The sequence below is a fragment of the Humulus lupulus genome, chromosome 1, assembly GCF_963169125.1.
Source record: "Humulus lupulus chromosome 1, drHumLupu1.1, whole genome shotgun sequence".
NCBI lineage: Eukaryota > Viridiplantae > Streptophyta > Magnoliopsida > Rosales > Cannabaceae > Humulus > Humulus lupulus.
In genome coordinates, this window is record NC_084793.1 from 303723030 (window position 1) to 303746472 (window position 23443).

The 23443-nt window shown below is 34.4% G+C and overlaps 2 protein-coding genes across 2 annotated transcripts; both read left to right on the plus strand.

Annotated features, from left to right (window-relative positions):
- The first annotated feature begins 250 nt into the window (after positions 1-250).
- LOC133812618 (SCARECROW-LIKE protein 7) lies at positions 251-2912 on the plus strand. Its single transcript, XM_062246406.1, has 2 exons — positions 251-399; positions 550-2912. Exon 2 carries the CDS (start codon positions 578-580, stop codon positions 2426-2428), a length of 1851 nt encoding a protein of 616 aa, XP_062102390.1. The 5' UTR covers positions 251-399; positions 550-577; the 3' UTR covers positions 2429-2912.
- Positions 2913-18379: 15467 nt separating this feature from the next.
- On the plus strand, positions 18380-19265 carry LOC133780960 (uncharacterized). The gene is made up of 3 exons (XM_062220280.1): positions 18380-18580; positions 18738-18874; positions 18982-19265. Exons 1-3 carry the CDS (start codon positions 18390-18392, stop codon positions 19065-19067), a joined length of 414 nt encoding a protein of 137 aa, XP_062076264.1. The 5' UTR covers positions 18380-18389; the 3' UTR covers positions 19068-19265.
- Positions 19266-23443: the final 4178 nt, after the last annotated feature.

Sequence of the window (23443 nt, forward strand, 5' to 3'; positions counted from 1 at the left end):
CTGTTATATGGGTGCCACGTCATGCAAGCGGCCCTCAACTGCAAAATACACAGGGAGGGACTGAAGAGTGAAGAGGAGTATACCAGCAGGCCAAAATAAAAGTGTCTATTAGTATTGGCAGGAGGGTACATAAATAATATTACATTAATAGTGTTTTCATCATTCAAAGTTTTGATTTTTATTAAATAAAAATAATTTAAAAATAAATAAAAATATTTGTTATGAGTATGAGGAAAGAAAGTGGGACCCTTTAGTTTCATTTCCACGGACTTTTTTATCAGCCATCCCAGTTGAGAGTGAAGAGCTTTTGTTCTTTAAATAGCTGCACTTCTGAAATCGTCTTCCCCCTTCTCTCTCCTCTTCTCGCTCTCTCTCTCTCTATAGCTGGGTTATATCAGAGTAAGTTCGATCCATTTGTTCAAAGTTTTCTTCTTTTCTTTTTTTTTTTTGGGGTAATTTGAAATTTATTTCTTCACCAGTACAGCTCTCCATACTAGAACTACTACTACGTTTTTGACTGATGATGTGTTTTGGGTAATGTGAGTGCAGAGTTTTTCCGGCGGTGGTTGGCCGGAGAATGGCATATATGTGTACGGACAGTGGTAATCTAATGGCAATAGCTCAACAAGTGATAAAGCAGAAACAGCAGCAAGAGCAACAGCAACAGCAGAGCCATCAGCAGCAGCAACTCACTGGTCTCAGTCCCTTCTCTCTTAACCCATGGACTACTACTACTCACCACACCACCATGTCTAATGCTCCGAATTTGGGTGGTTATGGGTTAGCGGGTTCTGGCTTTCCCGATCCATTTCTAGTCACCGGTGGTTCGGATACCGGTGAACCCGGTTTTCAGTTTCCTCACATGGACCACCACAACACTGGGTTTCGATTTTCAGATTTCGGCGCCGGTCCTGGTGGCGAGTTTGAGTCGGACGAGTGGATGGATAGCATAATGGGCGGCGGAGATTCAACGGATAGTTCCAATCTTCCCTCTGGTTGTGACGCGTGGCAAAGCAATGCGGATTTCGTTCTCTACGGTGCTGATCCCTTCACCGCATGCCCGAGTCGACTCAGTGTCCCTTGCTCTTCACCTTCGGATCTCAACCGAGTTCTATTCACCGAAAGCCAGAAGAGCCCTAACCCTATTCAGCCTCAGGTTTCGCCATGGATCCCACCCCAAGCTCCTCCGTCTCCGCCAATGGTATCGAAGGACTCAAAATCGACCAATCCTCCGTCGCACAGCGTACGGAGGAACGACGTTATCGGTGGCGGCGGTGTGTCTACTAGCTCGCCGGAAATCGAGTCAGCGCCACCGCTTTTGAAAGCCCTAATTGACTGTGCTCGACTCACTGAGGCCGAACCCGAACGAGCTGTCAAATCATTGATTCGGCTTAAGGAATCGGTGTCAGAGCAAGGAGATCCGACTGAGAGAGTCACTTTTCACTTCGCCGAGGCACTGTATAACAGAGTTTCTCTACAAGCGGATAAAAGCTCCACCATGTACGAGAGTGCTTCTTCTGAAGATTTCACACTCCCTTACAAAGCTTTGAACGACGCTTGTCCATACTCCAAATTTGCCCATTTGACCGCGAACCAGGCGATACTCGAAGCCACTGATAGAGCGAGTAAGATCCATATAGTGGACTTCGGTATCGTTCAAGGGGTTCAGTGGGCTGCCCTTTTACAGGCCCTAGCGACACGGTCCACCGGAAAGCCGAGTAAGATTAGGTTATCTGGCATACCAGCTCTGGCCCTCGGCAGAACACCGGCGGCGTCTCTGGTCGCCACCGGTAATCGTCTCTGCGAGTTCGCGAAGCTTCTGGAATTAAATTTCGAGTTCGAACCGATTCTAACACCGATTAGTGAACTGAACGAGTCAAGCTTCAGGGTCGAAGAGGACGAGGTGTTGGCAGTGAATTTCATGTTACAATTGTATAACCTCTTAGATGAGACTCCAATGGCGGTACAGAGTGCTCTCAGATTAGCTAAATCGCTGAACCCGAAGATTTTGACTTTGGGTGAATACGAAGCTAGCTTGAACCAAGTTGGGTTCATGACTCGTTTCAAGAACGCGTTGAGGTACTACACGGCCGTGTTCGAATCGTTGGAGCCTAACTTAAGCCGGGACTCGCGGGAAAGGCTTCAAGTTGAAAGGGTTTTGTTTGGCCGTCGAATTGGCTGCGTGGTTGGGCCAGAGGAGCCGGGAACCAAGAGAGAACGAGTGGAAGATAGAAAGCAATGGAAAACTTTAATGGAAGATTGTGAGTTTCAACCGGTGAACCTCAGTCATTACGCCGTGAGTCAGGCTAAGATCCTTTTATGGAACTATAATTACAGTTCTTTATTTTCTCTGGTTGAATCTTCACCTGCGTTTCTATCATTGGCATGGAACGATGTCCCTCTTTTGACCGTTTCGTCATGGCGTTGATGGGTTTTTTTTCCTCAATTGGGGCCACTGGTTCTTTTACCAGGTCTTTTATCTCTGGTGTGGAATCATGGCAATACCTATTAGCCGCCATTGATGTTCTTTGTTCGATGCTTCTTATTGATTCAGATATGCAAACGCGGTCATGCTTATTGAACTCACAGTAACTCTGATTTCGATCTTGCATTAAAGTACTGCATTATCAGAGCCTTTTGAAGATTTTTGGGACAGAACTTGCTTTTGTTCATTTGGTAGTTTGTCTAGTTTTTTTTTCTCAACTTTCTTAACGTTATAGTGGGCTTTTCTCTTTTCTCTTTTTCCTTTTTTTCTCTTTTTTATTTATTGGGGTTTTTCTTATAGATTTGAATCTTGAATATGACTAATTGTAGAAAAGGAATTGAAACTCGAGGGGAAGGAAGAAGGTGCTTTCCCTCTTTGTGTCTGTAATTTTGCATGTACATTTGAATCAATGGGTTTAGTTTTGCTATGAATATTTAGCTTTTATTTGACTAAAAAAATTGAGCTTTGGTATATGATTAAAGATTACTTTATTTATTCACTTATTCTTCTTCTAAAGCTCCTTTGTCAATATCTTGCTTGTGAGTTGTGACACCATTTATATTGCTAGCAGGGCCAAGTCTGTCAATCTGCAATTTTACAGAACACTCAAAACTATCATAAATTCTATGAATTAAAGACCACAGACCATAGACCATAGACCACAGATAGATATATGACATATGAATTATGTCATTATTACCCAGATAGCTCCCTGTAATTGGTTTTTGATGAAAACCCATTTAGCAATTACAAGTAATCTGCAACTCCAAATAGCCCTTTCATTGAATATTAGATGTGTATATAGTTGAGGTCTCCTTGTCAAATTCACTGAAACCCTTCTAGGAGAAAATGACTAGTAATAGTAGTAATCTATTCCAATTGTTAATTATAGCCTTTTTCTTCTCCATGCTCTTGATTGTGGTTTTAATGCATGTCCCTTTCGTTCATCAATCACATACACAATCTCTCTCTCTCTCTCTCTTTCTCTCTCAATTGACAGATATTACATTTTCATCTCTTGCTAAACATAGATGACTTGGGAAGAAAACCAAGCCAGTTTTCCAAGTCTGGACTGCATGAATCAATGGGCCAGAGGATGACAACGAAGGAGTGGTCTGCTGCATAATGCTCTGCTCATTGTCCGACTGATTGTGACCATTCGGGGGTCATCGTGGAAAGAACGTTTCGAGTGTTTTAGAAATTTGATTTTGCCAAAGGGGCCCCATTTTTAGAACAAAGAATGCACTTTGTGGGGTTTGGTATGCGTCTTCTTCAAACACTACTGCTCGTATAAATACAAACCAGTCCTCGTTTCTGAGCGTAACCTTCTTTCCCAATTGCTTAGAAAAAATATTGGACCCCATATGGTAAGGTAACACCCCTATCTACCTTACCTTCCCTTCCCTTAAATTACCTCGGTATTCACTCTCAATTGCCTAAAATTAAATAAATGGCTGACCACATACCTTTTTCTTTTTGCTTAAATAGTCTTTCTCTTTTATGATCAATCCTCAAAAACTCAAACCGCTACTTTTTTTCTGTTCATTTTTTTCCCTTTCTTTTTATGTGCCCATATCTATAAATGAATTCAGCATTTAAACTGTACACCTTTAATTCTTGTTACATATAACTTTTAAACATCATCATATTATCAAATCAATGTTGTGGACCGTAATTTGAACAAGGGTACTGATAGCACATGTACTACCAAGCATTGGTACAGTTTCACTGCCCGTGAAAGCTTAATACACAGGCATTTATATATATATATATATAAAAATAAATAGTTGCAGTAAAACTTGGATAATCAGAGAGTGTAAACACATCAGTCCTCAGACACAATTCTTGAATGAAAAGGATGGTTCAATGCTCAATCCAAGTTGCATAATTGGGTGTGGCTTACTTGAACAGTCGAACCAAATACAAAAATGGTTTAAGTGCAAATCACATATATAATAATATAACATAATATACTATACTAATAGTAGTACGGATAAGGAGGGAGGGAGGGAAATCATTTGAACAGTTTGGTGTGATGTGGAGGACTCTGAGATTTGGCAGAAGAAGGCTGTGGTGTGGGGTGTGGCCAGGGCAGGGCAGGGCAGGGCTGGAAGGGGTTGTGGTGAGAAGTGAGGGTGTGTTATTAGGTTTGGTGGAGATTTGTGTGTGGTTTTTTTGGGAGACCAAAGCTGACGAATTTGACGTGTGTTGGAGGAATGGATCTAGTCGATGAAATCTAATCCATTGCTGAGCTTTGTTTCGATGGGTGTGGAGTGGAGAGTGGTGTGGGAGAAGATTGATAACGTCACACGCTGCTGCAACGGTCGGGTGGTCCCGCCATCTGGAGACCATATTACGTAATTATCTTAATGCGAATTGAATGAATGAATGAATGAATATAAAATAAGGCCTTCTGTTCTTGCTTTGTCATCACACCAAGTGCTGACTCATCAGTCTCCAACCTCGGCCTCACCGGCCCCCACAGTCCTTCCCACATTCGCCACCGCACACGTGTTATGGGCTTTTCGCCCTTAATTTTTTCTTTTAGTAAATATAAGAAAAATAGTACATAGTTTAGGTTGTTCTCCACCGCACTCAAAAACATAGGTACACTAGTACACTTTCTTTTTATATTTTAGTTTTTGAAGTATTTATCGTTCAATATCTTTTTATGACGGTGTATATTATAGTTATTTATAGCATTGAATTTTTTTTTTTTAAATTCTGAAAAATTTATAATACTAAAAACAATATTCAAATAAGTGATTTTCTACGCATATAAAAATAACAATTATTCATGCAACAAATTATTTGAACATTATTCTCATATGGTTTATTTTGTTAACTTAACATAATATTATAAATATTTAACGGAATATATATTGACTTTTGGGTTAAATCTTAAATATTAAATTGATTTTTCAAAATCTAGAAATCCTATTATAGTTACTAGTTACCATTTGTTTTTTCTTTCAACTTTAGAGTGCTTTAAAGCTTACAAGTATGCAACAAAACAAAAAATCTAAAAGAAAAAAAATAATAAATTCAACACAAATTCAAGAAATAGTAATGACAATTTTCATCGATGTCTTTTCTGCTTCGTCTATGTCTCCAACAATTATTTTAGTTCATATTTTTTTTACATCTTAATGAACTAAACCCTGCAAGATTTAGTTTTGAATTTATAATTCTGATCGATTTTGTGTTACCCAAGAATAATATTAATCGATTTGCAATTCAATTAAAAGAATTGAGGCTTACAATCTATTTTTGAGTTGATTATGAATATAAATATTTTTTTCTTCTGAAATATGGAAATCACGTTATGTTAACTACCTGTTAATTAACTAACAACATAATAGTTTCGGTTATTAATGATTGCAATAATAAGGCAGTAATATGTTAGTAAGGTAAAAACCACATTTCAATTAGTGACCCGTAACCACTTAGGTGATGTTTGGTTAGTGGTAATGTAATGGAATGGAATGGGAATGAATCAATTCATTGCATTCATTTGTTTAGTTGCATTTTAGAGTATAAGAATGTCACTATAATGGAATGGTTTTTTCACCATTTTGGTGGAATGACTACTCTATTTGAAGACGAGAGGAAAGACAATTCCAATGCAAGACTAAAAAAAATGATAATTTTTTTGTTAGAATTATTATATGGGCTAATATAGTCACAAACATTATTCCATAATCACAACCATTAACTGAAGTGTCTATCAATTGACAATAGTCATAATAAGATGGTTGACACTCACTAATTGCATTAGAGGCACATGGTGGCACTTTAATGACTATGGTTGGCCCATTAAACTATAGTCCACCACATCTATCATAATGAGCCAAATTAGCCCACTAAAACCCATAGGGCATAATACATATGGTGTATGTAGTGGTAATTAAGTGTAAGGTGTTATTTGGTAAGGGTTTGCTCTTCATAAGCTCTTTCTAGCATTACATTTGATGTTGTGTGTTGTTTTGGGCTGATTCAAATGGATAAAGATGAGCATTGGAGACTCAATGACAAACTTAGGAGATATCTCTATTTTTGTGTAATTAATGTCCTTAATAAAATGTGATCTTGATTATTGCATTAGCATTGACTATTGTTGTTAAATTTAATTTATGATTATAATGCTCATAATGTGTTTCTAATATATAATTTTTATCAATTTTTTTATTCTATTCTTATCCATTTTCTCATTCTGAGTCATATTACTCTATTTTCATTTTCTTCAACCAAATAACACCTCAATTACTAAAAACATTAGTAATCATTTACTGAAAAAGAAAAAAAATTAAGAAAAAAAGCATACCCAAAAATTAACCACAAACACATTAATGATTAAGCTTCGAAACATAAATAAGCTACAAAAATGGCAATTACTAACCAAAAACACCTATTATAAATAATATTTGTTGAAGAAGTTGAAGAAAATAATATTCTAGAAAATAAATATAACATATTTATAAATTAAAATTATGAAATATTATACATAAATAGGTTATTAAATGTTCACAACATGAATTTTTGTTTATACCTCGAGGTAGATCTTGTCAAAGAAAAAAAATACAAATTTGCATCTCTACTATGTGGATTTGTTTTTAGGCATGTAAATAGGGAGGGTTTGTCCCGCCCCGCTTCTGCCCCACAAATACTTTTGCCCCACCCCGCCCTGTCTTGAATTCCTCCCCGCTTTTATCAGGGCAAAGACGACTCATCGGGTTGGGCCCCGTCTCACCTTGCCTCACCGTCTCATTTTGCCATGCCTATTTATTTTATTTTGTCATTCATTTGCAACCTCAAAAGTTAAATGACTATTTCACAAAAATAAACACTAACTTTCTTTTTTGAGCAGCATATCTATGTCTAGATAAGTTATCCAAAATACTATTTTATAGTGGATTTCATGGTACTTGATGACCAACTTGATACTAATTAAAACAAAGGATTTATAAAGTTTGTAGGTATTAATATGTTTGCAAAAAAAAAAAAATGGTTCATACAAGAGAAAAAATAAAAAGTTATGCCATTTAGTCCATCAGTTATTAACATTGGTAATAATTTTATTTAACTAGTTGATACAGTTATTCTAAAGACGTATTTATTGTTATGAATATTATGAATAATCGACTTCCTAACCCATTGAGATATCAATAAATGAATGATAATTTACTTGTATATATTTTGAAATATATATTTTTATAATGTTGATAGTTAAATTATAATAAAAGAATTTTAAATAATGAAAACTCATCGTGGTATATTGTAATAGAATCAAAATTTACTAAAAGGACTATTTTTAATATTTGGCTATGATCGATGTTTGTTTTATGGAAGACAATTTTTATCATACCTTAACGCCCATGTCACACGTTTGTGGAAGTTTATCCAATCATATTATTAAGTGCACTCGCTAATACTATTATAAAGCACTTTTATTGATTTAAAGATCGATTAATATGAGATTAGCACACTTTATACTTTATTCATGTTTAATCAAATTTCTAACGTGTAAATGTCTTGTCATGTATTATTTGAGAGTCTTTTTTACACTAAAAGCAAATCTTTTCTTCTTCCCTTTTTTTTAGTGGACTTTCTTCTTCGTTAAGTAGGTAAAATATATCAATTTTAAATAAATGTTTATATTAAATATTATTTTATATAGCTCTTAGGTGATGTTTGGTTGGAGTTAATAGAATAAAATTGAAATAAATCAATGTTTATTTTATTTTTTTGTTTGTTGATTGCATTTTAAAGTATTGGAATGTCATTCCAATTAAATGATTTTTCCTCATTTTCGGTAGAATGATAATATTATTTTAAAATGGAATGAATGTTCATTTCACTACAAGATTGGAAAATTTTAATAATTTTTTTATTTATATTAATTTTTATTTAATTAAATTCATATTCATTTTCTCATTCTCATTTCTATTCTTCTATTTTTATTCCCTCCAACCAAACGACACCTTAATGTTTTTTTCTTTCATTTTCGGGATTGAACACGACATGCGGTTATAAATTATTTTAGTTTGAATTTCATATGTTTTAGTTTCAATACTTTTTTTTATCATAAAGAACATTGACACACAAGTATAATTTAAGTTATATATATATAGAAGACTCTACACATAAATGGGTACTAACAATTATGATAGTGTGGCAACATAGTGACTTGGTATAGCAAGTCACCAACAGGTAAATATTTTTTTTCTACATTAATTTCAAATTTAGTTTTTTTTTTGCCATAATTAATGTTGTTTCCAACCAATAAGAGACGATATCTATATTTAGAAATTGACATGCATTTGAAAAATGAAAAGTTTACAATATTATATTTTCATAATAAATACACGTTTTTCATCAGGTAACCCTTCAAAAAATTTGAAAAAAAAAACAAAATTTATTTTTAGAAATATTAATTAACAACTATATATATGGACCATTGATCTTAATCCAATGATTAATATTAAAGTAACTATCTATAAGTAGTAATCATTAAGAGTGCATTCACATATATATATATGTCACTACAAGAAAATCTAATATTAGAGGCGGAATAATTAGAGGCGTACTCAATTCGCCTGTATTATACAGCTCCCTAGTCCACTGCTAATAATGTGTAAATATGAAAAAAAAAAAAAATTAATATTTTTTATTAGCGGCGGACTTACCATTATTAAAAGCTGGTAGTCCGCTGCTAATAATCTTACATATTTTAAATTTTGCAAATTGTTCGTCCGTCCGTCCCTCTCTCCTTCTCTCACTTATCTTTTCAAACGTTGCATTAGACTTCTCTCCTCCGACAGTGACCCACCACAGCTCCGACCAGTGACCCAACAACCACAAGGCGTTCACCATCCACGACTCCGACCTTGCGCTAGTGACCCACGCTGATTGGCCTCTGACTTTGTCATTTGTAAGGTTAGTATATATATTATGTATGTATATGAAAATGTTGGGTACTGGGAATTTTGGGTATTGGCAATTTTGCATTTAAATTAACATAATTTTTGGGAATCACCTTATTTCTTTATTTAATTATTTCATATTGTGCTGTTGTAAATTGTTACTGTTGTTGTTGTCATTTTGTAAATTGTTAATGACATTGAAAATGAAATATAGATGCTGTGAAATTAGCATTTTGGCATTTTTTTTCTCTTTATCCTAATGATAATTTTATTTTTACATTAATGTAATTATTAGTCTTTGTTCAGAGTTTGATATATGTATTGTTGTTGTCTTTGAAATAAATAAAAGTTGCTAAATTTGTATTTATTTCAAAGAAAGTTGTTGTAAATTATTTATATACATATGAAATCAAATAATAATCTTTGTATAAGAATATGATTTATGTATTATTATTACAGCCTACAAGCATAAAGTTATTTAATATTTATATAAATGAAACAAAAACTTTAAAAAGGAAATTATTTAGAAAGACACTTTTCTTATTCTCAGAAAAATATATTAGCTTGTTTTGTTTATCTATATATGATTAAATTAGTATAATGAACCTAACTTACAATTGCAATATTCAAATACAATATTATATTATGTATGACGAATTTAAATTAATTTTAAAAGTATGACGATTTTAGTACTATCACAACAAAAATTGATATATTTGGTGACATATTTTATGAACAATAGTCATGATTTAATATTTATTTTATTTTTATTATATTACCTATTAATAGAAGGCTATTTAAGTGGTTGCAATATATTATTATTTCTATAATTATAATTTTGTCCTAAAATAAACCATTTTGCTAAAACAATCCTATTAATTATAAATAGAAAAATAATTTAATTTTATAATGATTATAAAATATATATTAAAAAAGTTGTATATAAATTATCATAAATAATTTACGAAAAAATGAAGTGGTTATAAAATAACATAAATTATCATTAAATAACATAAGATAAATTTAAATAAATTTTACCATGAATACAAAAATAGTTTTTGTTAACTATAGTAATAATTAATTAAGTAATAAGAGATCATAAAACTCAAGTTTGTCCAAGAATAATACTTCTCATAAGACATCATAAAATATTTAAAATAATAAAAAAATTTAAAATGATAGATTAGGACAGTTACTCTTTTTTCTTCCCTTTCTTATACTCTCTTATATCATCGTAGATGACGATTGATAAATCTTGGGTCGCAGCAACAAGAGCAATATTTTTTATTCACCCCGATACAGCCACAGCCTCAGGATCAGTTTGGGGACCTCACGCTTAGACGATGTTCACAGCAGTCTTATATTCTTTCACCGCTACAGACACAGCCACCGCCGCAGCCACGCAAAATGTTGAAGATGAGGATAATTACAATATTAACCTTAATAATTATATTTAGTTATTATAGTTTATGTATTTTGATTAAATTAACAGTGTATTTATTTTTAATGACAATAGCGATATTAGTTAGTTTGATAAATATTAAAATTATATATTAATTTAATGTTAATTATGTTTAAATTAATTAATTGGTTATTTTATTAAAATTTAGTATGAATTAGTTTTAAAAATATTTAAATTTAATAAATAATATTTTATTTTAAATTAATAATAAAAAGTATAATAAAAAAATTATTAGCGGCGGGTGTGTCAGTCCGCCGCTAATAAGTATTATTAGCGTCCAATAATTAACAACAGGGTAGTAGCGGCGGATCACTGCCGTTAATTTAAATTACCAGTGGACACTGATGGTATTAGCGGCGGACCTTACCGCCGCTAATACTATTTAATTTTGCATGTAAGACAATTTTTTTCCACTCTCAAACCTTGTTTAATTTCAACAGAAATGCTTATTCAGAAATCAATTAATTTTTATTTTTTTTGCTTACGGTTAATTTCTTAATTTTACTGAATTATTATTATTATTATTATTATTATTATTATTATTATTATATTGTTGAAATATATATATATATATATAATGGAAATGGGATCGGGGGCGTATAAAACAAACATGTCAATTTTTTCACTTTTTTTTTACTAATAAAATCTCTCTTACTTATCATATTATTCTCATACATAGACTAGATACAAGCAACATTCAGGCACGTTTATGTAGTTTTATTTATTGATTTTTTTTTTAATTTATATTATTGTTATATAAATTTCAAATAAATATCATGTTTTAATTAAATAATTTTTTTTAAAGTTTATGTTGTTCTAGTTTTTAAATTTGGAAGTGACAACAAGAGATTATATAATATCATGTTGTGCATGGATTTGATATGTTTATGATATCGGATGAGAGAGCTAGAGTTTGTGCAAGGAGATGCATGGAACTCGTAGCCAGCGTGGTGGATATCACTTGAATCGTACCAGTGAGATCAGGACAGACTGAGTTAGTCTGTGGGTTTTAAATGTCTTTCCAGGTGGTCTGCTAGGGCTTCTTTTTATGAAAAGAGACTAGAATAATGATTGGAGTAGTGTCAGAAATAGAATCAGATGTAAGTCTTGTTTTGAGTGGCTCAGTGGAATTATAAGAATTAAAGGGTTAGTTGCTGAGTAAAATGGAATCCTTTAAGGTGGATCTTGGATCTGGTTAAGACCAGTTAGAGATCAGAGTGAGAAAATAATGTAAAAGATCGAGCTGGTATCAGATTTGAGCACTGCGAGTGCTGAATATGTCTTGAGAATTGGTTTGATGTTAAGTGTTTGTGAATCAAATGAATAGTGCATTCAAGGGTAGACTTGAATGGGATTTGTGATCGTCTTGGACGATGGCATAGTGGTGTTTTCTCTGCGGAGAATTGCTAAGAGTGAAGAGTGTCTTGGGGAGAAAGTGCTGGGTCTTTTATAGACCATGATTAGTTAGTGGATTGTTATGACATCCTAGAGATAGAGGAAAAGTGATTGCCTATGCACTATGTTGATTAAAGAGTTTGGTGGGCCAGATGGCCAGTTTCTTGTTTGAGATTATTATCTCAAGAAAGATCAAAAGGAAAGATGGTTAAGTGAGCCACAGATGGGCAAGGCTGAATGGAAAGCTTTAGCTGGATTAGCTAAAGGTGGTATGATGACAGACATGAATTTATGGTGATATAGAGATTGGACTTAGGATCCGATGGACTTTGAGATTAACTGAGAGATTCTGGATGAATCTCATGCTATTATTTTGTTCGTTTCATTCAGGCATCGTGAAATGGTAGCATGATATGGAAACTTTATAGTGATGGCCTGAGATGAAGAGGCATATATCGAGGCATGTGTAAAGCTCTTACCTGTTAGCAGGTCAAAACAGTGTATCAGGAAACAGCAAGGCCATTACAGCCTTTGGGTATTTCATAATGGGAATGAGTGAGCATCGCGGTGAGTTTTGCGGTGGGATTCCCAGGTTGATGGATCGGTATGAAATGGACATTAATTCATTGTGGACTGGTAGTCCAAGTGAGTTATTATATCAGTAAGGATAGGTGGATAGTACAGCTGATCATTATTTGAGTCTCCTTGTGAGAAGGATAGAGAGCCTTCGTGAACTCAAGGTCTATCTTATCAGATGAAGACTTTATTGTGACTTCCAAGTTTTGGAAGAGTTAGAAGGCGATGAATATATAAATGGAACTTAGTACAGACTATCACTCTCAGACTGGTGGTACATCAGAGAGAGAGGGTTATCCAATTATTATGGGAGGAACATCTTATAAGATAAGTGAGGAAATATATATATGCCTGGATCCTGAGGTGGTTCAGGGGAGTTATGAGATTGTTGGAGCTTGAATCTTCGATGATCACTTCTTGGAATAAATGGGAAATATTATTGAACTGAACGGTAGGAATGTGGAATTCCAGGTAGGGGAATGAATTTTCTCTAAAGTATCACTATGGGGAAAGGAATGAGGAATTAAGACAAGTTAAGCCCTAATTTGTTTCAGCAGTTGGATCCTGATTGGGTCTTAATAGGGTAACTCTGGATCAGTTTTACTTTTGGCACTGGCAGTTGTATACAGTGAGTTATGTGCTTCTATGCAGTGGGCATAGGCCGAAGGAACCTATGAGTTGAGTTATGAGGATCTGAAGGTTATGTTAAGTATTCCAGTAAGGAATAGCCAGTTCAGATTGTGACATAAGTAATGAGGATTCTGTTGAGCATAATGTACCTTGGGTTAAGGTAAGACTATTGAAATAGTGGGGTCAAGGAAATGACCTAAGGAATTTGTGTCAATTGTGTGGAATTCTGGTTCCGAGCTGTTGAGTAAATTTCGAGGACGAAATTTCTGTAAGGAAGGGATAGTTGTAATGCCCCAAATTTCCTAATGAGGTTTAGGACCTTGATTAGGAGGCCGGGAGGGCCATAATTGTTTTATTGTAGTATTTAATGATTATATGCATGTTTACGTAAATTATATTATTATATGATGGTGAATGCATGCATATGGGTTCATATGTTAATTATGAGGGTAATTTGGTAATTTGGCCACTGTGAGCGTAATTGTATATTTCGGGTGCATGGTTGTGATTAATTAATATAGCCACATTATAAGGTGGATTGGTTCGAGCTAATCGACATGAGACGATCATGAGATGTAAGTGTTCGGTCTAGTCATAACGGGTTTAAGTTCGGGGCTCGGGGTGAGTCTCGGGGTAAATTTAGTGATTAGAGCATTACCGGGAATTAAAGGGTAATGGGATATGATTTATTGGTGTTTGAGAATATTGAGAATAGCAGGAATTGGAGAGCGTTAATTATAATTAACGAGATAGGCGGGAAAGGACGGTTTTACCCTCGGAAGCTTTTAGAGGGATTTATTTGGCTTAAGGGCATTATGGTCTTTTGACCTTAAGGATTTATATCAGCTTTTGAGAGTTTAGAAGGCTGTGGAAATAGAATAAAACAGAGCCTATCCTCATCACTTCTCCTTTCTTCCCGTACAAGTTCTTCCTTCATCCTTTCTTTGAATTTTGAGAGCCATCTTGAGGAGTTGAGCTAGGAAATCAAAGGTGGCAGCTAGGGAACTTGTTTCATCCATTAAAGGGGATTCAAAACCGTGTTTGAGGTGAGTTTAGCCATAAGTTTCTGGTTCATACTCTGTTTTGAGTTTTAGTTTTTAACTTGTGAATCTCTTGTAGAAAGTTTGAATTAATGGAAGTTTGGGTGATGTTTACTTTGGGTTTTGATGAGGGTGAGTTGTAGAGGATGTTTGGTGGTTGAATTGGGTGTTAGGTTGAGGTTTGGGACAGGTTTCAAGGGCTGGTTTCAAGGGAAAACGCAGGGGAAAGTCTAGTGTGCGTGCTGAGTTTTCTGGGCAAAATTGGGTATTGAGCCGCGGCATGGCTGTGGTGCGCCGCGGCTCAAGGCGTCTGGCAGGGAGGGTGGTCTCTGTCTGGGAGGCGCGCCGCGGCGCAGCAGGGGAGGGCCGCGGCCCTTAAGGCCATTTTGACCAAAATGGTATTTTTAGCTTGGGGATTCAAGCGTTAGGCCTCGGGGTTGCACCTAGTACCCGGTTAAGTGGGGATTGATGTCCCGGAGGCTAGATATTGATTTGGGAACTTATGTTGATCATTTTTATTGATGATACCTTATATTTGGTTATGACTAGGTGACCGCTAAAGGACTAAAAGTTGATCGTTCACAAGGGTCGTTCTTTTAATCGTTCTAGCTCGACTTTGAGGTAAGAAAACTGCACCCCATATGTGACATGCATGGCTATGATTGATGCATGTTGGATGTTTAAATGTAAACATTAATAGCATAATGAATGACTGGCAATCTTGCCCATTTGCATATGATTATTATTGAGGCATGCTGGATGATTAAGTGTGATGCATGTGATGCACGAGAAACATATGATTAGGGCATGCCATGAATGATAAATATGAGATTAGTCAGAGCTTGAGTCTCTGGGTTTGTGCGTGATCATAATTATGCTAGCAACTGTTTAGTAAGCATGTTGAATGCCCTATTCTTGGATAACTGGCATATGATACATATTGATAGCATTGCTTACTTGTGCATGGTACTGAATAATTAGTCAGATTTAGCAAAGGGGCTAGTATCAACTGTGACTCATTAGTCAGGTTCGGCAGTGGTACTGGGCACTGGTCACGTTGCACTGACTCATCAGTCAGAATTGGCAAAGGTGTTAGTATCAACTGTGAAGCTGTGACTTATTAGTCAGGTTCGGCAGTGATACTGGACACTGGTCACATAGCGCTGACTCATTAGTCAGAACGGCCTTAGCGTGTATCACGCAAGCCAACAAAGATTAGATCTAATCGACTATCAGCATTGAATGACTCAAAGAGCATTAATGCCCGACCGACCTTGAGGGTCGATGAATGAAATAAGAGCTTGGAGGCTAGTGGCTTACCTAGCAGCCACTCTCCCACTTGAATCATGTGATGTTCACTCATTGGTTTGAAAGCTTTACGCTCAGTGTGATTATAATGATAATCATTTGATAATGTTTATGTATAGTGTTATGTTTTCTTGCTGGGCTTCGGCTCACGGGTGCTATGTGGTGCAGGTAAAGGCAAGAGGAAGTTGGACCATCCTTGAGTTGAAGAGCTTAGGTGATGATGCGTACATATGCGGCTGCTCGTCCACCATGGCCGAGGTTTAAAGTGGAACTAGGATTGAACCCTGTTTTGCCACTTAGACTGACCTGTTATAAATATTTTCTGTAATAGACTCTGAAACTTTATTTTCGGGATCCCAATGTATATATTAAACGTTCTAGTGAAACGTTACATCTTAACCAAAGTTTTTAATCCCTAAACCGCTAATCATACTTAGTTCACGATTTTGGCCAAATGACTCGGTTAACGAGTTTAGCACTGTTTACAAGGCACACCGTAACGGTCCCTGGAGTTTGGGGCGTTACAATGTCAACTCTGTGACATTCATGATTAATTCCTAAACCTGACACATTAGTGTGGTCAAATCAATAGGTAAGGGGATAATGGGCCGCACGACCCAACCCAGTCGTGGGTGTCTAAATACGCACGTTCCTGCTGCATGTCCGAGAAGTCAGGGGTATATCAGACACGTGATGTCTGATATATGCACGTTTATCTTACGTGATTGACTTTATAAAAGGTCACAGCCTCCAACTCCAGCTCGTACCGCGAGCTGGATGCTTCCCTCGACCTGCGGTCTTCAGAGTCCAGACTTAGTCCTTAAGCAATCTTGATGAACCCTTAGGTTACCTCGAGCTAAGGAGGTAGGACCTTATGACGGCAGCTCCGGGTTTGGGGATGTCCACGTGGTAGTCATGATTAGGCCGTATCTCAGCTCGCTAATCAGCCCGTGGGAAAATCAAGGCGTACAGATAGTATATTATATTATATATTTAATATGATATTATTCTAATGAGTAAGTTTAAGTTTAAGTTTAATTAAATTTTATTTAAGTTATAAAACGTATAATTTTGTTATTTTTAAATAATTATTATTGTAAAATATCTCAAAAATATCTTATTTTCATTTGTTTAATTATTTATTATTTTAAAAATAATTATCATTGTAAAGTATTTCAAAAATATCATATTTTAATTTGTTTAATTATTTATTATTTTTAAATAATTATCATTGTAAAATATCTCAAAAATATCATATTTTAATTTTGTAATTATTATTTTTATTTTATTTAAGTTTAAGTATTTACAAACTACCGTTAAATATAAGAATATTCTATTAAATGTAAGAATATTCCGTTAAATTTAACATTAAAAAAAATAAAAAATCGTTAAAATCAAGAATTTCCGTTATCTACACCCTTATTATATAGAAGCGATATATACTAGATACAAGCAACGTGGAATACTAGTTTGCTTAGTTTTATTTATAGAATTTATTAATTATTTTTATTAAATTTATATTAATGTCATATAAATTTTGAAATAAATATCATATTTTAATTAAATAATTTATTTATTTCTGTTTAAGTTTATGTTTGTTCTAATTTTTTAATTTTAGAGTGACAACAAAAGATTATATATTATATATTTGGTGTAATATTAAATATTATAAGTGAACTTGCTAGTTTTTAAAAAAAAGTAATTTGTTACTAATTCACAGTAAATTATATTATATGTTTAATATGATATTATTCTAATGAGTGAGTTTAAATTTAATTAAATTTATTTAAGTTATAAAATGTATGATTTTATTATTTTTAAATAATTATTATTGTAAAATATTTCAAAAATATCATATTTTAATTGTTTAGTTATTTATTATTTTAAAATAATTATTATTGTAAAATATCTAAAAAAATATCATATTTTAATTTGTTTAATTATTTATTATTTTAAAATAATTATGTAAAATATCTCAAAAATATGATATTTTAATTTTTTTTAATTATTTAATTTATTTTATTTTAAGTTTAAGTATTTACAAAGTACCGTAAAATATAAAAATGTTCTAGTAAATAGAAGAATATTTCGTTAAAATTAACATTAAAAAAAATTAAAAAACCATTAAATCCAAAAATTTTATTTATCTACCCACTTATTATATAGAAGAGATATAACATAAGATCAAATTCAATTTTTTTCAAGCTCAACAGTTCAATTTTCCAACCATGTGACACTTGGCTTAAACCTAATATAAAAGATTATCTCATTAGCTATGAAACTAGTATATTTTTGTAGTGTAGTTGATATAGATAAGGCTCATCTCAGTTTATTATAGTTCACCATGTATTTTGATTCAAACGGTGCAGAAGGGACAAGCATGTGCTACGTAAAGCCCATATATAGTAAGACAGACACGTTACCATACCAAGTTACCATTAATCATTACGTGTCATCACAGCAAATATCAGAATCGGCCTCGATATGATATCCATCAAAGAAGAATTATTCAACTTTTTTTATACATATATATATTTTCATAGTAGAGTATTCTAAAAAAATCAAGAATAATGCAAAGGAACATGATCAACGGTAGTCTAAGAAATATCATTTCACCACCTCTGCCAACCAGCACCTTATTTGGTCGGAAAGCCTCTGTGATCGGACTCAGACAAGCCACTGCTCACTCTGCTTCTAGGGAACCAGATCATCATAGCGATATGGACAAAGGGAAGGAAGAGAACACTAATGACAAAGCTGGGTGATGAGAATATATATATATACGTACCAATATTGGGTTTTGAAATTTGAACTTGAAGCACTAGTTATTGTCGTATAAATTAGCTTTATGTATTAAAGTACTGATCGATGTCGTTTTGGTGAAATTGGTAATTAATAATGTTTTATATACTAATCAGAGACGCGATGTCACGTTCCTTTGGAGAAGCTTATTCTACAAGGTGTGATGAAGAAGGATTTGGTGGAACCTATGGCCACAAACAGTCTTTCAAGTCCCAAAATGATCGAGTTATTGATGATCAGCAGAACCATTCTGGTATGTAGAATTTGATTATAGAATTTATTACGGAGTGATTATTACTTTAATAAATAATCATTAGGGAAATTCAAACATGTTTTGTTTGTTGTTGTTGGAATGTGAAGAGTACGACAAAACGCAGGGTAGTGTGAGTGATGAAGTAAAGGAGAAGGAGAAATCACTACACCAGACCGGCCCCAATCGCCAATAGTAGATTAATTAGTCTTGGACTATATAATAATTAATCCTATATTAATTGGGGAGTAATATATTAATTCCAGTTCAATTTTATATGCTTTAGTTTTTATACATAAGTGTGTGTTAAATCTTGTATGAGTTCTTAATATTATGTATGTAAATTTTTAGTGCTTAATCATATGATGAAATCAACTAAGATCTTGGTTGGCTAGGCCTTTAAAATCTATTTTTGGGCTCTTTTAAAGCATAATTAAAAGCACTTTTAGGGTTTTGTTGGATATTAGCTTCTTGAGCAGAAAATATCATATGAGTTATTGATATTTTAAGTCTTGTATTACCTAATATATAGAGTGAATGAGGTTTGGCACAAATTATATTGGATGTGTTCGGAGCTAAGAACTACTATTTTTTTATTTGGTTTCATCAAAATGTCTTCATATATCTCCAATGGTTCGATTTGTTATCTGCAAGCTTTCGGATTGTGATGTCTTCTGGGATATGGCATTCGTTGCGGAGGTAAGAAAAGGGAAAAGTTTGAAGAAGGGATGAAAATGAGGAAAGCTAGGTGAAGAGCAAAAGAAAAAGGAAAAGTATAGTATAATTTTCAAAAATTCAATATATATTATTTGCATTTAATGAAAATAATGATCATTAGAAGTCAAATTAACACGAGATTAATTTGAATTTAGTCGCTTAAATATTGTTTTTTGGCCAATACCTGTTCGTTTGGTGCAAGAACGAAGTGCCATTGTAATAGCCTAATTTTTTTACCTAAAAACTATATGTTATCTTTGTTAGTTTTAGAATCACATTATGAGCATTAGGGAATCACAAATTAGATTCAACCAACAATAATTTTAATGCTCATCGACCAATATAAAATATTTTATTTAGGTTGTACATACTTTCATTGTTGGGCATTGATTCTCTCACCTATGGAGAGCAAACACTTACCAAAACCACCTTATGCTAAATGTCAAGCACTTTTACCCTACCCTAAGAGGAATATTGGGTCTATTGAGTTTATATTTGTAGGAAAACTCTTATGTTTTCTGTGATCAAGACTCTTAGAATTTAATCAGCAATGACATAAACAATTGCAATAACTAATATATCAGATTAGTTATAAGGAAATGCTAGTAATCAAAAGTTAAATGCAGAAAAATAAAGGAAGAACACCCATAATTTTTATACAGGTTCGAACCAGATCAATCTGACCTACATCCTGTTTGATCCACTATCATCATCATCAATATCTTTAAATACAATTACAGTTGAGAACAAGCACTTCAGGACTCCCAAGAACCTTTCTCTCTCTAAGGTTCTAATCTCAAACACTTTCTAACAGTTGTGTTTCTCTCTCAGTCCTCACAATACACAAGCTCAAATTCTCTTTCTCTGTATTCTCTCTTTCTCTCAATACAACTTCTCTCCTCTTTCTTTCACACTTTCTTTTTCACGCTCCTTTTTTCACACCCCTAAAATGAAAGACAACAACACATATATATAGGCTGCCAAGATTAGTTGACAGCTAATACAGTTGGGTTAGTTAGGATTTGTAGGAAAGATCTCCACAAATTCCACCTCTTTTCTTCAAATCCTAGCTTCAGCAAAGTTGTCTTTGACTCCAATAGTGGACTATAAAATCCTTGCTTAGTTACTAAGGTTAAGAAAATCCAAGCAATGCCTGAATTTGCCTACAGATAACACCTTAGTACCAATGTCAGTAGGATTTTCTTCTGTTTTCACCTTTTCCAGCTCAACTACTTCCTCTTCAATCTTCTCTCTAATCCAAAATAGTCTAATATCGATGTGCTTGGTTTTCTCATGGTAAACCGGGTTCTTACATAGATGAATCGATGATTGACTATCTGAGTACACAGTAGCTTTGCCTTTGAGAAGTTTCAGGTCCTTTAAGATTCCTTGTAACCATATTGCCTCTTTGAATGCTTCGGTGGTGGCCATGAACTCAGCTTCAGTTGTTGATAGTGACACTAGTGACTGTAGTTGGGACTTCCAACATATGCAATCTCCATTTGTTGTGAATACATATAAAGTAGTTGACCTCCTTGTATCCTTACTTGCTGCATAGTCTGCATCTACAAAACCTTCAAGTGTAACTTTCTGATCCATCTGTCTGTATCTCAGTCCTATCTCAGTAGTTCCCTTTAGATATCTAAGTAACCACTTAAGAGCATTCCAATGCTCTAATCCAGGGTTGGACATAAACCTGCTAAGAATGCTTAGAGCATGTGCTATGTCTGGTCTAGTGCTGACCATGATGTACATTAAACATCCAAGAGCCATAGCATAAGGGACTTTTGCCATTTCCTTTGTCTCCTCGATAGTCTTTGGACTTTGATCTTTTGAAAGTACAAATTGTCCTCCTAGAGGTACTGACACACTCTTAGAATCCTGCATGTTGAATCTCTGAAGTACCCTCTGAATATAACTTGCTTGTTTAAGATTCAGAATCCCATCTTTTCTGTTTCTTGTCAATTCTATCCCAAGTATCTTTTTAACATGCCCGAGCTCTTTCATTTCAAATTCCTCTTTAAGCTTGTCTTTGATTCCCTTTATCACTGTTTTGTCTTTGCCCATGATGAGCATATCATCTACATACAGCAGTAAATATACTCTTGTTGATTCCTCAAGATGCTTATGGTACAAGCAGTGATCAAACTTTGATCTTGTGAAACCAATTTCCTGGACATAATTGTTGAATCTCTTGTTCCATTGTCGTGGAGATTGTTTAAGGCCATACAAGGACCTTTTCAGTTTGCATACAAGCTCCTTTCCCTCTTGTTCCACCTGAAATCCAGGTGGTTGATGCATGTAGACCTCTTCTTCCAAATAACCATTTAGAAATGTTGTTTTTACATCTAGCTGCTCTACCTCCAGATCTTGTTGAGTAGCCATAGATAACATCAGTCTTATGGTTTTATACTTTTCTACAGGTGAGAACACATCAGTGTAATCAATTCCTTCCACCTGAGTAAAGCCTTTAGCCACTAACCTGACCTTAAATCTCACTGGTTCTTCATGTGTTACTCCTTCCTTTACTTTAAAAATCCACTTGCAAGCCATCACCTTCTTGTTATCTGGTTTTTCCACCAATTCTCATGTGTCATTTCTGTTCAGAGAGTCCATCTCTTCTTTTATAGCTTGATTCCACTCCTTCTTGTATTTTCCTGAAGTAGCTTCTTCTATGCTTAATGGGTCTGGTATGTCACCTGTTTGAACTATAGCCAAAGCATAGGCTATCGGGTCTGCCTCAGCATATCTTGCAGGTGGGTGAATTTCTCTTCTCACACGATCCCTTGCTAGCTGATATCCTGTTAAATCTGTGGACTGGTTTGATTGATCTTCAGTATAATCTTCACCTGGTGCGTTGCTTTGCTCATTTTTTGGTTCATATCCTTTCAGATTTATCTCAAACTCAGTCAAGTCATCATTATTTTTCAATGCACCTGCACCATAAACATCACAACCTTTCTCGGCTTTCAAGTGAGGAAAATCATATTCATTAAACACTACATTTCTTGAAATTATGACCTTAGGCCTACCATTTTGATTCAAACAAATTCTATATCCTTTTGTGCCTAAAGGGTATCCAAGAAAAATTCCCTTAAAGGATCTAGCTTCTAGTTTGTCCTTTGTTTGGTGTGCATATGCTGCACAACCAAAAACTCTCAAGTGTTTAAGACTAGGAGGCTTACCATACCACATTTCATATGGGGTCTTAAGTTGTATAACACGATTTGGGCTTCTATTTATAAGATAACTAGCAGTTGCTAAAGCCTCTCCCCAATATGACTTCCCTAGACTAGAACTAATAAGCAAACATCTCACTTTATTCAATAAGGTCCTATTCATGCGTTCAGCCACTCCATTCTGTTGTGGGGTTCTAACTACAGTTCTGTGCCTTGTGATTCCATACTCATTACATAGATCATCAAACTCATTATTTATAAATTCTAATCCATTGTCAGTTCTAAGTGTCTTAAGTTTAAGATTTGTTTGATTTTCTACTTGGTTTTTCCAAATTTTAAACTTCTCTAGACACTCATCTTTAGTCTTAAGCAAATATGTCCAAACACATCTACTAAAATCATCTATAATGGATAAGAAATAAAACTTACAGGAATGAGTCGGAACTCTACTTGGCCCCCACAAATCCGCATGAACATACTCCAAAACCTTCTTTGTATTGTGTGTAGCAGTTGTGAATTTAATCTTGTGTTGCTTTCCAAATACACATGCTTCACAGAAAGGTAATGCACAAGTCTTCAACTTGTCTATGCTCCCTTGCTTGTGAAGCTCTCTCAGCCCCTGCTCACTAATATGCCCCATTTGTTGGTGCCACAGATGCATCTCAGTTTCCTGAGT